Here is a 13,951-nt window from a genome sequence, read left to right as displayed (position 1 = left end):
AAATATTTTTCTGGATATTAAGACCTTTATTATGCAATGTAGTCGATTACGTTTTTACTGGAGGCCATGTTAGCCCCCCCCCCCATTGAAAAGTACTAATGCACATGCATGTTACAAAACACTCCTCCTCCCCATGTTAAGAATGGCGAATACATTGGGAAAAAATTTGCTCAATATCCAGAAAACTACTTGTCTGCGCCAAATTTAAATGTGATATTCGTTTTCAGCATACCTGAAACTTATCATGGTCGTCATTTTAAAGATAAGTGTTGAGGTGGAAAGAAAGTAAAAATTACCCTATGTTATTATTGTAGTACGGTCCCCCAGATATCTCAAAGTGTAGTATCTGTTGTTTTTGGTCGTATGCAAAGAACTCCTTTTAGATATTTAAAAAAAAGGTTATCTTTCAGATGCAAGGTTCCTTGTTTACTTGCGATTGTAACGATGTAAGATTCCGTTGTACGGAAGACCAAATCGGCCATAATTTAAATATTTAAATTTATTTACTGAATTTAAATATTTAAATTGATATACTGTTTAAATGATAATTACGTCTACGATGTTTTTATTGGCGCTTTTCTTCGTATTTTTTAATAACATTTTTTTGCACCATTTACAAGGTTTCTTTTACAAATATTTTTTTAATACTGTAATAGTAAAATTATTTTAGTAAAATTCTATATTGGATACGTTTTTTTATGAAGTTTAAGTAAAAAAAGTTCACTTTTTTATTATTAAAAATACATTTCATGAAAACACTCATTATAAAATGTTCACGTTGTTTAATTAAAAGTTCTTAATTATAATCTAATAGTTTTATAATTTTGTTATTTTGTTACAAATTTCTAATTGAAGATTATTTTAATTTTAACGGTAATTTGGTTTTCATTATAAATTCCGTCATGTTAAAGGCTTGAAAATCACTTTAAATCAATTTTAATATTAAAAAAAAAAGAGAGAAATCAACAGAAAACAAATCTCGTGTGAAAACATTACGAGATACTTTTTCCGTATAATTAATAAATGTATCTTTATTTTACTATTACAGTATTAAAAAAATTATTTGTAAAAAGAACTTGTAAATGGTGCAAAAAAATGTTATTAAAAATACGAAGAAAAGCGCCAATAAAAACATCATAGACATTTTGGCCGATTTGGTCTTCCGTACAACGGAATCTTACATCGTTAAAACCGCAAGTAAACAATGAACCTTGCATCTGAAAGATAACCAAAAAAAAAATAATGGTCACCATTTATCAAGGCTAAAAGTTACTTGAGGATAAAGGTTTTACGAGATGGCTTGTCAGTTGAATGATGAAAAATATGATGAGAGGATTGAAATTGGCGAATAGAATGGGCAAATATTGATTGTAAAAAAGACGATTAATGATATTCTGAAACCATTTTATTTTTGTTCAATCCAGAATGCCTTTTTGGGGAGATGGGGTGGACTTCATCCACAATAAAAAAATCGAACTTATTTTTACTAACATTAAATTCACGCGCATGCGCGCACACACACACACACACACACACACACACGAACAAAATTTAAAAAATTGAAATAAAATATTAATAAAATAATAATGTAACAATAAATTATGAAAAATGAATAAAAATAAATACACTAACCAAATTACTGAAAATTATCAAAAATTGTCGAATATTGCCGAAGATTACGGAAATTACCGGAGATTACCGGAAATTACCGAAGATTGCCAGAAGGAGAAACAAAATCGTTTTAAAAAAGAAGACAACAATTTGCTCGGGGAAAAAAAAAGGTAAATAAACAAAAAACTTTCTAAAATAAATTATTATTTGATTTTATATTTTTAAAAGTTTGTTTATTTTTAACAATTATGTTTATTTATGTCTGTTTATTTATTTTGTATTTTATTTCAGTTAAAAAAAAAAGTTTACAAAATTTAATTGTTTTTTTTTTTCGCTATAAAAAATGGCAGACGACAAAATATTTCGAGATTTTTTTGGTTTTAATTTTCAAAGAAAATATTATTTAAAAAATAAAAAAATGGAAATAAAATTAAATTGAAACTTTATTTTGCTTTATAAAAGTTTATTAAACTAAATGGTTCTTTTCTAGAATAGGGGTTCCTTTTTTTTAATTTGTTTTTAAAATGAATGCGTGTTTTTTCGTCGTTAATTTTATATTTTATCAAAATTATTAAAAACATGTTTTAGCAAAAAATAACAATGAAAAGAGAATGTTTCATTAATCAGGAAAGGAAAAAAATTTGGGTTTGTATTACTGTACACATAGATTCGAAAAAGTTGTCAAAAAAACAAATATATAACAAATATATAACAAATAAATGTTATCAAAGGCAAGATAAATTACTGTTCTACCAAACTGGATATATTTTTCGTGTTTTTATTCAATTTAACATGTTTATTCAGCTCGAAAAGCATACAGTGTTTACCGATGTATTGGAAAATTAAAAATGGCGCCAAACTCTCTGTTGAACACGGTAAGTTTGGGAAAAGGAGTTAAAAATAAAAAAGTAGACAAAATACTGTTAGAAACTCGCTCAATATATGTTACCGTGACATAGGCTGACATATATTCGGTGTTTTTCGAGCTGAATAAACATGTTACATTAAATAAAAACACTAAAAACATATCCAGTTAGGTAGAAAAGTAACTTATCATGCCTTTGATAACATTTATTTGTTATATATTTGTTTATTTGACAACTTTTTCGAATCTATGTGTACAGAAAACAAACCCAAATTTTGTTGTGTGTTGCTTTGTTTTTGTTTTTTTAATTTTTATTTTGGCTTGAACTTTGCACTTTTCGAATTATTTTGTTATTGTATGTTTTTTTTTTTTTGCTGGATATTGCTAGAGATTATAGTTAAACCAACAGTATTTGCTTAATTGTCATGTCGAAACTAGTAATATATCCAAAAATTACGAAAACTCATTGAGTAAAACAACTGCTATTGTGTTTTTAATAAAAACAAATTTATTGTAGGAATCCTCTACTCCTACCAGGCTACCTGCAGACTACTTGGTCTGACCTGGAAGAACCGCATCACCAACATCAACATCCTAGCCAAGGCACGGATACCCAGCATGTATACCATCCTGATGACCAGACGTCTGCGCTGGCTGGGCCATGTAAGATGGACGAATCCCTAAAGTTTGTCTCTGGTACAAGGCCTACTGGCCGACCGGCCCTCCGCTACAAGGATGTCTGCAAGCATGACCTGAGGGCCGGCAGTTTCAACCTCTCCAAGTTCGAGACAGCTGTCTCAGACCAAGAGGGCTGGCGGACCACAATCCGGCGTGTGGTTGAGATATCCGAGAGGAGAAGAACCACACATTGGCGGGAGAAGCGTGCCCATAGAAAGGAGAGGACAGATCCAGCTTCAACCCCGACCCAGACAAAGAGATAGAAAGGCTACACAGCATCAGCCTGCACGGCACTTCTACAGAATTGGGATGAGATTTTCGGAAATCGTAAAACTGAATTTCACTTAAAAACAATGGTATCTACGTATTTGTTGTATTTTTAAGATGATTATATATAAAAAAACTATGAAAATCGATAAGGGAGAAAATTATTTATTAAAGATAATAAAAAATAGAATTTGATGAAAACGATCGTAAGACACAGATGCCTGCGCTGGCTGGGCCATGTAAGATGGACGAATTCCAAAACCCCATTTGAGGAGCTTGTCTCTGGCACAAGGCCTACCAGCTGACCGACCCTCCGCAACAAGGATGTCTGCAAGCATGACTTGAGGGCCAGCAGTTTCAACCTCTTCAAGTTCGAGACGGCTGCCTCAGACCAAGAGGGCTGGCGGACCAAAATCCGGCGTGTGGCTGAGACATCCGAGAGGAGAAGAACCACACGTTGGCGGGAGAAGCGTAAAGATAAGCGTGCCCATAGAAAGGAGAGGACAGATCCAGCTTCGACCCCGGCCCAAGCAAAGAGACAGAAAGGCTACATCTGCATCAACCTGCACAGCGCTTCTGTAGAATTGGGACAAAGTTATAGGAAATTGTAAAACTGAATTTCACATGAAAACAATGGTATCTTTTTTTCTTTTTTTTTTTTTTTTTTAATTACATTTTCACCCCAAACAAGGCATATTGCCACTTTGGTGTAGGGGGCTACTATCAGGGGCAGCAACTACTGGGGCACTATGTTGGGATTTGGGCAGCAAGATGTCCGTTCACGTTACACTTGAACTTCTGCATGTCAGTACAGTTAGGGAAGCAGGGACCTGGAATGGAATTCCAGAGTCTAGCGGTTCTGGGGAGGAAACTACTGGAGTAGAAAGATCTTTTACATCTAAGGATCTCTACTGTGTGGGGGTGGGATTTAACTGCCTGTCGGGTTTGTCGAGGGTGTTCACGTCGTGGGGGCACAAGTGTCTGCAGTTCGTCAGAGCATTCACCATTAAAATACTTGTAGAACAGGCATAGGGATGCAACGTTTCGTCGATGGGACAGAGGCTGAAGCTTAGATGCCAGTTCAGGGCCTATCAGATTGGCGACTCTCTTTTGAACCTTGTCTAGGAGCGAGAGACTAGCAGCAGATGCACCAGCCCAAATGTGACAACAATACTCCATACTTGGACGAATGGTTGCTTTATAGAGGTACAGGATACTTTCAGGTGTCAGTAGTTTTCTAGCACGGTAGAGAGAGCCTACCTTTTTCGCAGCGGCCCTGGCAATGTTTTCAATATAATTGTTCCAACTCATGTTTCCTGTGAACGTTAGGCCAAGCAGTTTGAAAGATGTACTCTCAGACAGGGAGTCACTGGCCATTGCTATTGGTGGCAGAGAAGGTTTCTTGTCATTATTGAAGGAAACCAGTTTAGTCTTGGCAGCATTGAATGTGACCATCCATTTATGTCCCTATTCCACTACAGATTGGAGGTCATCCTCTAGTGTTTTTGCCATTTCTTTAGTTATGTGTTCATTTGTTTTCCTGTCATGCCTGTTATAGAGTGTAGTGTCATCAGCATATATACCCATCTCAGAGGCAGTTTTGTTAGGGAGGTCATTAATAAATATTAGGAACAATAGAGGTCCAAGGATAGACCCCTGAGGCACTCCTGTATTTATATCACACTGTTTAGATGTACGACCGGCGAGGACAACCTGGATTTTTCTCTTATCTAAGAAGGATTTAATTATGTTAAGTATTCTACCAGTGATACCGTATGATTTAATTTCCCTGAGAAGACCCTCATGCCATACCCTGTCAAAAGCCTTAGATATATCTAGAGCTACCGCTCTGCCTTCCCCCGCTTTGTCCAGTGAATGGTATATACGTTCAGAGATTACAGTGAGGATGTCTGCTGTGGAACGGGCTTGTCTAAATCCATATTTTTTGTCAGTCAGAAGTTTAGCATCTGTAAGGTGCCGTACTAGAGCATGGTTAATTATGGTCTCAAATATTTTGGCAAAAAGTGGGAGGAGGCTAATGAGGCAATAATTTAATGGGTCAGTTCTTTCGCCAGAATTCTTGAATACTGGTACCACAGAAGCAGTTTTCTAACAGCCCGGAAAGCATGATTCATTAAGGCATTTGTTGTAGAGTTTGGAGAGAACTGGAGCTACTTCAGCTGAGCACTTTTTTAATAGCACAGCTGGGATGAGATCAAGTCCACATGCTTTTGAAGTGTCAAGGTTTTTTATGATAGCGTGTACCTGAGCAGGGGTGATTTTTAGATCCTCTAGCGTGGCGTCTGTCCGCAAAGGAAAGTCAAGCAGGGGGTGGTTGGAAGGGTCCTGTGTGGGGTTCGAGGCAAACCGGCTGGCAAGTATATTAGCCTTGGCAGTTGCTGAGCAAACAACCTCGTGATTGTTGGTTAGTGGGGGAATTGTTGATTGCCCATTATTTACTACACTGTTGTAGATTTTCCAGAAATCACGATTTCCTAATTTTTGTGCTTCGATGCGTTTTTTAGTGGTTTCAGTAAATTCTCTCTTAGCTGTCGCTATTTCTTTCTTAACGTTACTTCTAGCTTCTATATACTTCTGTTTGTTTGAACTGGACTTATGTCGGTTAAATCTGCAGTATGCATGCTGCCTTTGAGCAATGGCAGTTGCGCAAGTTGAAGTAAACCATTGGGGAGAGTGGGGCTTGCTATAAAATTTCCGCATGGGAACATGTGCTTCAATTGCTGTTTTGAACCATTCAGTGGTCACATTTGCACACTGTTCAGCAGGAAGAGAAAAAATATTTCCCCATGGGGCATCTCTGATAAGATCTCTGATGGTTTCCCAGTCAGCCTTTTTATAATATTTTGTTATTTTGAGCACTGGCTCTTCAGTTTTGGGTCTAGAGTTTAGGGCGATTTCTACCATTATCACTGCATGGTCAGCGTTCCCGAGTGGGCTATCAGCATTTGTTATACAATCATCAGGAACTGTAGTTAGAAACAGATTTAGAAGTGATGCGTGTTGTTCTTGCTGGTCAGGGAAACGGGTTGGAAACGTAGCCACTTTTGATGGGGAGTGAGATATAGCGAAACTATGTGTTGAGCTGCCTGCTGCATCTGTGTGAGTAGAGAATCCAAGCAAGTTTTTGTGGTGAACATTAAAGTCACCAAATATATGTACTTGTGCGCTAGTGTCGAGGGAGAGTGCTGTGTCTATGCTGTCAGAGACCGTTTTTTTTTTTGGTACACAGTGGTCACCACTTATTACTCTTTTACATTTTGTTTATTATGGTGCAGTCCTGGGTCGAGGGAGGGCAGTAGAGAAATCTATCTACGTATTCCTTGTATTTTTATGATGATTATATCCAAAAATTACGAAAATCGATAAGGAAGAAAATTTTTTACTTAAGAAAATAAAAAATAGAATTAGATGAAAAACGATCGTAAGACACAGACGCCCACACTGTCTGGGCCATGTAAGATGGACGAATTCCTAAAGACCTTCTGTTTGAGAAGCTTGCCTCTGGCACAAGGTCTACTGGCTGATCGACCCTCTGCTACAAGGATGTCTGTAAGCGTAACCTGAGGGCTGGCAGTTTCAACCCCTAGAAGCTCAAGACAGCTACCTCAGACCGTGAGGGCTGGTGGATCACCATTCAGTGTGTGGCTGAGACATCTGAGAGTAGAAGAACCACACGTTGGCAGCAGAAGCGTGCCCATAGAAAGGAGAGGACAGATCCAGCTTCGACCCCGGCCCAGGCAGAGAGACAGAAAGACTACATCTGCAGCAACAGTGACAGGTCCCGCTGCTCCTGCATTGGTCTGCACAGCAACACCATAAGATGCTACCCCCCTGTCTGAATCAGGACGCAAAGTTCCATGATCTCTCAAGATCGACGGGGCCAACAACAGATTGCTATCGGCTAAAATGCCGGCCATAGAAGTGACGAAAAGGAATATAAGTATGTCCCCTGTATTCACAATCTTCAAGTTGTTCACATCTAGAGAAGCTGTAATTTTTCACAATTTTCTGTAAAATTTTCAACTCAATGAATTTTCATAATTTTTGGATATATTACTATTTTCGGCGTGACAATTAAGTAAGAACTGTTGTTTTTGTTTAAAACCACATTATTTTTTTAAAGCAGTCGGTTTTGTAAAAACAAGCCTATTGCTATAGGTTAAAACAAAACGCCGGGCATAGAAGTGACGAAAAGGGAGATAAGTATGTCCCCTGTATTCGCAATTTTCAAGATGCAATTTCTCCCAGTTTTGCGTAAAATTTTCAATGCAATGAATTTTTTCTAATTTTTGGATATATTACTATTTTCGACATGACAATTAAGTATTTTTAAAAATAATATTTTCAAGTTAAATTCAATTTCAAGTTATATTCAATTTTAACGATATCTTTGTTCATTAAATTGTCAGGTGAAAGTACAGAATGGTTACAAAACATCCTCCGTATGTTAAGACTGGCTTTCTAAATAATAACGTTATTATTTCAATGCAGTAACTTCTTTGCATTTATTTTTTGAAACTCGAAATGCGAAAAAATAAACAATATTACCAGTTTCTGAAACTACAACTTTGACATGGACGCCCTTTTTATACCTTGATTTAAAAAATATGGTAGGCATGTTTGATACTTATGTACTTAATGTACTGTACTGAAATAATGGCGTTATTATTAAGAAAGCCATTTTTAACACCGAAATGAAGAAAAAGATAAAAAGATCATGGACTGGACTTCTAGGTGTGTCAGAAATTTCGTGAAAAATAGTGAATAATTCCACCCCATCTTTCCAAGCTTATAACTCCTCGAAAAATGTAATTCAAGCCCTAATTTTTTTTTCAATTAAAGGAGCAAGGACCAAGGTTTCATTAAAAAAAAAAACGAAAGAAAAAACAAACAACGTGGTTTAAAAAAAAAAGGGTTTTAAACTTCGAACTTTACAGGTAAATTTCTAAAAAACACTACTTTTTTTGTTTTAAATTTGAATATATTATTTATTGATCTTTTATCTTCAATTTGTGATATATAAAACTTTGGTACATAAATTAATTATTTACTTTTTAATAGACATTTCAAAATGGGTGGGGGGGCGTGAATTAAAAAAAAAGAACGTTTGTCTAAAATATTATATTCGGTTTATTGGAAAGAGCATAAAATTTCACATTGACCCTGAAAATATCGTAGAAATAGAATCAATAGAAAAATTTTGATAGATTTTTAAAGTTTAAAAATTGAAAAATATTGAGTTCGTAAAATTAATTACTGTTTAAAAAAAAAATATTTCTATTACTTTTAAAACAACTGTAATAGTTTATTTTGGAAGTATAATCCATAAAGAAAATAAACAACCCACTTTTAAAAAAAAATTACGAGTTTTTTATATTTTATTCGCAGTTTCGTGTTAGGGGCGTCAAAAATTCCTACGAAAATTCTGATACACCTACTGGACTTCCTATCCTGAAGAGGCTATTTACTAGCGAAATATTGGATTTACAAAAAAAAAAAAAAAAGAATGTAATTAAAAATGATTTTATCATTTTATCCGAGATTTCAAAGTTTTCAAATTTTTCATTAAAATTTTATTCAAACATAAGTGTCTCCAAAAAGGTGTGTGACTATCTTTTACTTTTTAAAAGATGTTTATCTTTTTATTTACACTTTCCTTGCCGACTGTTTCTCCCTCGCAGAACGACAAGATGATTCCTGCTCCTTTCTTTAATTCCCGCAAAAGACTCCGAAAGGCGATCGTCGCAGATCCAAATGCTGACTTGGAAAATCAAGGTTAGTTGAAAACATAAATCGGTTTCGTTCTACCCCCCCCCCCGCTTTTATATATATACTAGCGAGGGGTACCCGGCGTTGCCCGGGTGTTTGGAGGTGTGTGTGTGGGGAGGGTTTTTTTAAAAAAAAAGTAAGTATGAGGATCGAACCCGAACCCTTGAGGCAGAGTTGTAAATTAAAGTGTGAAAAAAAAAAAAAAAAAAGTGCGACGTTAACCATGGCCCCACCGCGAGATGCTAGCGGAAACATGTTTGAATTTATTTAATTACTTGGATTTGGCAGGTGCCCGTTTTAATGAGTTAATGAGGTCAAGTTTTGACTGCGGGATAGTATTCATTTACTGCTGAACGCCCCCCCCCCAAGATGTTATAGGAAAAAGACTAACCCACATGCGGCAAGCGACAAATATTGAATATTTATCTTCCCGAAATCGAGCAAATTAAATAGACAGGCGAGCTTCGTTGTTAACTGTGAGATATTACGATTTATATGTGATATAAAAAGTTTTAAAAAGTTGTGAAGCGAGCGACCGCTTCTCTGAAAGAAGCCTTTTGTAGACACACAGAAAAAGCGAACACACATACATACATACATACATTTTCGCTTTATATTTATAGATAATATTTGGTAATGGTTTTCATTTTTATTTTTATTTAATAAACTTTAAGAATTATTTACTACTAGCGGGGGGGGGGGAGGAAAATACGCTTAAATATGATATTTTAATTTGTCCAGATTTTGTATATATTATTATAGAGTCGTGATTTCAAAAATAAAGCGAAAAAATAAATAAATAAAATAAAATATGTATCAACGCTTCTGTAACAGAACTCACACCCCTGACGTTAATATCGCGTAACCAACGCACTGTTCTGGCATTACAAATTACAACTGGTTTAGAGACAACACTCGGATCTAACTAACTGATTTTTCTTTTTCCGACTTTACAACATGGCAAGAAAGAAAAAGAAAAAGGAAGAAAAAAAAAGATGTACAAAATACTGAGGATGGAGTTTGACTCTGAAATATATTTAAATCATAAATTTACAACAAGGAAAATATTTGTTTATTTTCGTAACATTGTGTTGTGATTTGGCTTTCAAACGTATCTGATACGTATTTTATTTTATTCTAATTAAATCAACACTTCTATAACAGAACTCACACCCCTGACATCAAAAAAAAAGTATTTGGATATCATCAGTTAGAAATTGAAACCGAAAGTAAAACTGTGTCATTCAAAGCTAGCGACGTTACCACTGTACAAACGTGACGCGCATATGAACTGATTAAAAAAAAACTAAGATGAATGTACAAAATGTATAATGATTTTTTTTCAATTTTGACTCCTTTTGGGCCCCTTAAAAACATTTTAACCATCTAAAGACCCATAAAAGAACGGCCCGTAAAAAAGACAATCTGTGACTTTTAGTTTCGGAAGAGATAGAGTTTGAAAATATGGAGACAGACAGACATGTTAGATAATGTCTATCTTGCTCTAATGGCTTTTTTGTAATCGTCTCTTTAAGGCTCGTCCGCATGCATCTTTCCCATTCATTTATATTCTTCCGTTTTCCTGCTTTCCGGCTGACTACAATATGGTTTTGTTCAAGTCTAAAGTAAATAAGTTCTTGATGAGCCGTTCCATATAAGTTATTAAATTTACCAAATTTTCATTACTAATGATTACTATATTGACCAACTTCTACTGTACACTCTTTAACCCTTATCCTTGAGTGGCCTCTGGGCCTTGATAATGTGGTGATGCCTTTGTAAAAAAAAAAAAAAAAAAAAAAATATACACGTCTTATATAGAGTTTAAATACATTTATCCTGTCACTAGCTGATGAGCTGTAAAGAGTGTCTACGAGTGAACTTGGGGTGGGGGTGGGGTGGGGGGGGGTAAAACCCTCTCATTGTTGACTCATTTTTTTATGCATTATTTTCCCCATCGACACATCTTTTTTTCTGACCTTTCTGGTCTCGAAACTAACTCAACTACTAACTTCAACTCCAATCGACTGTCTACTGCCTCTACTAAAAATCCCCATGTGCGTTTTTATTTATATAAGTTTGAAAATATGGAGACAGATAGACAGACAGTTAGTTTTTTCAATTAGATTCGAAGCAGGATCTGATGTTGCTTGGGAGGATCGTTACTAAAGCCTCAATTGATATGAATGGTTCTTGTCTAAAAGAGGCTCCGTGTTTTGATAAACTTCTAGGTCTAACCTTTACTCCTGACCTGAAATGGAAGACCCGCATCAAATCTGTTGCCAATGTTGCATCATTCTACTGCTCTAGAAGGTATCTAACTCCGATGCATAAGAGCGAGATACATCCTAAAATGGAGTACTGTTGCCAAATCTGAGTGGGAGCATCATATCCTACCTTGACAAAGTTCAAATCCGACTTCAAAACCTAGTAGGTGATGCACCTATTCCTTTCCCCTTTTTTTTACATAGGCATCACCACTTATCAAGGCCCAAAGACCACTCGAGGATAAGGGTTGAGAGTGTACAGTAGTCAATTGGACAATATAGTAATCGTTAGTAAAGGAAATTCGGTAAATTTGTTAACTTAAGTGGAACGGCTCATTAAGAACTTGTTTACGTTGGACTTGAAGACAAGTAGTTTGTGTCAAGCCCAAAAGCTTTTTTTCGATAGAAGAGACATTGCAAGCTTGTCTCTGCTCCTCGGTTATTTTCATGACAAGTGCTCGTCTGAACTTCAATCTATGGTACCCCTTGCCAAACACTTTTACAAAAAAAAAAAACACTCGTCTAGCTAAAACTACTATCAACAGTTTTCCCCACTCTCTATCTGTGCCTAAATTTAAATGCAAATTCCATGAACAAAGCTTCTTACCGAGAACTGCTCGCTTGTGGAACTCTGTTCCACTGGCCTGCTTTCCAACTGACTACAATGTGATCATCTTCAAGTCCAATGTAAACAAGTTCTTATTGATCTGCCCTCCTAAATAATCCATTTCTACCCCATTTCCTCCACTAATTATTAATACACTATTTTTTCAGTGATGCTTTACACAAATTAACCTTGAACCTTAAGTGGCCTTCAGATAAATGGTGACTCTGATGTAAAAAAAAAAAAGGAAAGGTGGATCTTGTGTTTACTTTCAAGAGTTTTGTAACTTGCACTTCCCTTATTTTGTCCTTTTGTTGGGTGAACGCTGGGCAACTATGGTTAAAAGCATTTGTTTAGTTATCTGTTCATCTATCTATCTATCTATCTATCTATCTATCTAATTATCTATCTATTAACCCTTAACCTTAAGTGGCCTTCAAATAAATGGTGACTCTGATGTAAAAAAAAAAGGAAAGGTGGATCTTGTGTTTACTTTCAAGAGTTTTGTAACTTGCACTTCCCTTATTTTGTCCTTTTGTTGGGTGAACGCTGGGCAACTTTGGTTAAAAGCATTTGTTTAGTTATCTGTTCATCTATCTATCTATCTATCTATCTATCTATCTATCTATCAGTCTATCTAATTATCTATCTGTCTCTGTCATTTACTCAAATGACAGAGATTGAATCATGGAAAACAATAAGTTGAGCGAGCATGTAGGCGCAGAAAGGGTCAAAGGGTCATGTTGTAACATGTATCAAACTTGGTTGACTGATCAGTTTGCACTGGAAGTACCCGAATGAGGACAGGATGTGACGTGTCAGGGGTTGAATAAGCTGAGTTAAGTTTAGTGAGTTGGATTTGAGATGTCAAACAAGCAAGATCGGTTAAACAGGTCTCCCCATGAGGGAGGTGAATAGAGAAACCACAAGCCAAGTTTCGCTCCAGTTCTGCTGTGAGGAGATGCTTGGGAGTGAATAAGGAATATAAAAACACACATCGCATTGGGTCCCTGTCTTGAAGTGTTTCCAAATCCCTCAGAAGCGAACAACAGAAACAGGTCTGTCGTCATGTTACACGATATGTCACAACTGGTAGACGTTCAGTCTTTTCTCATGACAAGCATACGTGGTCCAAGTCTCCGCTCCATACAGTAGGGTACTCAGAACACCGTATTCGTAGATGCTGCATTTTGTGCGAGAAGTGAGGTATTTATTGAACCATGCTCTTTCACGTATGCTCTACCTATGCGTGTTTGTAGCTCCTGTTTGATACTCCCTTGTTGATGTTGGATCCAAGATACGCAAAGTTCTCGACAGTCTCTAGTTTATAGCCATTGATGGTGATTGGTGATGCGTCACCCTGGTGCATCACAACTGTCTTCTTCACACTGATTACCAGTGCGAACTCCGCACAAGCAGCACTGAATTTGTCAAGTAGTCGCTGGAGTCCACTTGCGGAGTGCGAGACCAATGCAGCATCGTCTGCAAACAGCAGCTCAAGTATTAGGACTTTTTGAATCTTGGTTTTGGCACGTAGGCGAGCCAAATTAAAAAGTTATCCATTAGAGCGAGTATGAAGGAACAGACTGTCTTCGTCCTCGTGATTTCCAAAAGCATGGTGCAGAAGAAAAAGAAGATGCAAACAATGTTGGAGCCAACACACAACCTTGCTTGACTCAACTGCACACGGGGATGTCACCCTCGAAGAAGACTGTGGCTGTCATGTTGTCATGGAGCGATCTTATCAAACTAAGAAGAGTTGGTGGACAGCCCAACTTTTGTAGGATGGCAAACAGACCATCTCTACTGACCATGTCAAAAGCTTTTGTGAGGTCCACAAATGCGATATGGAGAGGTCTACGTTGTTCT

The 13,951-nt window shown here is 36.5% G+C and overlaps 1 protein-coding gene across 3 annotated transcripts in view; it reads left to right on the top strand.

Annotated features, from left to right (window-relative positions):
* Nucleotides 1-1,650: 1,650 nt before the first annotated feature.
* LOC145271119 (uncharacterized) overlaps nt 1,651-13,951 on the top strand; it is a 310,201-nt gene continuing 297,900 nt past the window's right edge. For all 3 annotated transcript variants that reach the window (XM_080126661.1, XM_080126659.1, XM_080126658.1), the window contains exons 1-2: nt 1,651-1,781; nt 9,124-9,217. In XM_080126661.1, coding sequence (XP_079982787.1) covers nt 9,133-9,217 — 85 coding nt within the window. In that variant the 5' untranslated portion in view covers nt 1,651-1,781; nt 9,124-9,132. The remainder of the gene's footprint in view (nt 1,782-9,123; nt 9,218-13,951) is intronic.

This window comes from Euprymna scolopes, chromosome 46 (genome assembly GCF_053919585.1).
Source record: "Euprymna scolopes isolate OS-2025 chromosome 46, ASM5391958v1, whole genome shotgun sequence".
Taxonomy (NCBI): Eukaryota; Metazoa; Mollusca; class Cephalopoda; order Sepiida; family Sepiolidae; genus Euprymna; species Euprymna scolopes.
This window is presented reverse-complemented; position numbering and strand designations above follow the sequence as displayed.